This window comes from Alligator sinensis, unplaced genomic scaffold (assembly GCF_000455745.1).
Source record: "Alligator sinensis unplaced genomic scaffold, ASM45574v1 scaffold707_1, whole genome shotgun sequence".
Lineage (NCBI taxonomy): Eukaryota > Metazoa > Chordata > Crocodylia > Alligatoridae > Alligator > Alligator sinensis.
In genome coordinates, this window is record NW_005842065.1 from 1,442,283 (window position 1) to 1,444,569 (window position 2,287).

The window sequence follows — 2,287 nt, forward strand, 5'->3', positions numbered from 1 at the left end:
TACTTTGACTATGTCTTCACGGGCGTCTTCACCTTTGAAATGGTCATTAAGGTGAGTCCAGCTGGGGCTGGGGCTTGTTGTGGCATCTAGGGCAGAACTGGCCAGGCAGCTGGGAGCAGAGGCTGGGTGGGAGTGGAAGGCTGCTGGGGGTCTAGGCTGCAATGGAGTGAGTCTGGAGTCACTTCACCAGCTGCATTTACATGGGCAGAACTGTGGACTCTGTGGGGGACAGATCCACCCTGCTCCAGCATTCCAGCTTTGGGGGCACTGACCAGCCCTTTGTGACCTCCCACCCTTACATAAGAACTCCCATTTACTGGGTCAAACCCTAGGTCCACCTTACTCAGTCTCCTGTGTCCCACAGCAGCAGAGGGTGGATGCTAAAAGGCAGAGTGAACTGGGCATGACCAGGGTTTGCCCCCATTCCTCTCCAACCTGCAGCCTCCAGCATTTAAGGTCTAGGAAATTCTCATTCAGAGGTTGTGCCCTTCAATCCAGTGCTCAATAGCTACTGATGGCCCTTTCCTTCAAGAATGTGTCCAACCCCTTTGTGAATCTGGCTGAACGCTCAGCTTCCACCACATCTGGTGGCAACAAGTTCTGCCCTTTAATTACACTGAGTTAAGAAGAACTTTATAGGATCCTAGAGACATCCCTTTGAGTCCAACCCCCTGCCTGCAGCAAGATCAACCTTGTCCCAACCATCCCAGACAAATCCATCATCTAAACTCTGTAAAACTGTAACCCTGACACAGCACCAGACATCACCCCAATCCTACCACAGGGAAAGCTGGGGGATTGCAGTAGCCACAGTCCTGATTCTGTAAAAGGTTGTTAATGTACGCTCAAGAGATGGCCTCCTCATTCCATGCTACAGTCCTTTGTTCTTCATAGATTTCATAGACAATAGGGCTGGAAGGGATCTCATAAGATCATTGGGTCCAGCCCCCTGTCCAAGGGTCAGGAAGTCAGCTAGGGTCAAAGGATCCCAGCAAGATAAGCATCCAAATGCTTGCCTGGGGAGAGATCATAACTCATAAATCCCCATGGACGTTCTTTTCATCCTTTAATATTATGTAAACCCTTGTCATATCCCCTCTTGAGTGTCTCTTAATGGGCTTGGCCTCATTAGTCTCGCCTCACATGGAATCCCCTCCATGCCATGAATTACCCTTGTTGCCCTTCTTTGGACCTCCTCTAGTTCTTCTATGCCCTCTTTGAGGCCTGGGGACCAGACCTGGGCTCAGAATTGGAGGTATGGATGCCCCATGGATGGATAAAGGGGTGTAACAATCCTCTCTGTCTGGTCTTTGTCTGGGTCCCTCCACAGATGGTCGACCTGGGGCTGGTTCTCCATCAAGGTGCCTACTTCCGGGACCTGTGGAATATCCTGGACTTCATCGTAGTCAGTGGTGCCCTTGTGGCCTTTGCCTTCACGTGAGTGTTCTGTCCTCTCTCCCATTACCTCCCAGTGCCAAGGCAGGCCCCCAACCCCATGTCCTGGGCTTTCCCCCTACTGCTTGGCTCTGGATGGTGCGTGGAAATGTGGCACCCTCCCCACTACTCCCCAGGCTGCAGCATTGCTTCCAGCCCCGTCACCACCATCTGCCTGCTGTAGATCTTGCTCCAGGGCTGAGCAAACAGGGCATCTCGATGGTCTTTCCCTGCAGGGACCCAGGGTGAGACCTGAGTAAAGGAACAGGTTCTAGTGGTCAGAGCGGGGCATCCAGACGCCTGGGTTCTCTCTCCACCCTAGATCTCTGTGATGGGGTCTTATTCTTCCAATGTAGACCCTTTGCAGTGCCCACCCTTAAAGGGTCACCCCAAACCCATGGGTGGGGGCCCTAAAGGCTGAATCCAGCTGCCCCTCACCCTGCTGCTGAGAACTTGGGGTCCCCCCTCCACCCACCATTAATGGCCGCGTTGTCTATTTCATCTCCTACCTGCCCATCTCTAATCAGTTTCATCCGACTGCCATTGCCAGCTTGGAGCTGTGTTGCTATTTGGGGTAACACATGTGTGTTACATGTATCTACACACACACACACACACACACACACACACACACACATATGGATTGTTGCTGTCCCGTGCTGCATTGCTGTGTCACTTGGTCATGCCTTCTGCTCTATGCAGATCCGTGTTCTTCTGTGTTGCTTTGCCCCCACCACCAGACTCCACTGCTGGGCCCACCCAGCTGGGGGCCCCTGGCCCCCAGGGACAGGAACTGGTTGCTACCCCAGAGCCAGCATCTACAGGCAGCCACCAGGGGCCACTGTGAACTCTT

At 53.2% G+C, this 2,287-nt stretch overlaps 1 protein-coding gene across 3 annotated transcripts in view; it reads left to right on the plus strand.

The window, feature by feature from the left end:
* CACNA1A (calcium voltage-gated channel subunit alpha1 A) overlaps positions 1-2,287 on the plus strand; it is a 71,215-nt gene that overhangs the window by 50,581 nt on the left and 18,347 nt on the right. For all 3 annotated transcript variants that reach the window (XM_025203927.1, XM_025203925.1, XM_025203926.1), the window contains 2 exons: positions 1-51; positions 1,331-1,437. The exon at positions 1-51 is cut by the window's left edge and continues 7 nt beyond it. In XM_025203927.1, coding sequence (XP_025059712.1) covers positions 1-51; positions 1,331-1,437 — 158 coding nt within the window. The remainder of the gene's footprint in view (positions 52-1,330; positions 1,438-2,287) is intronic.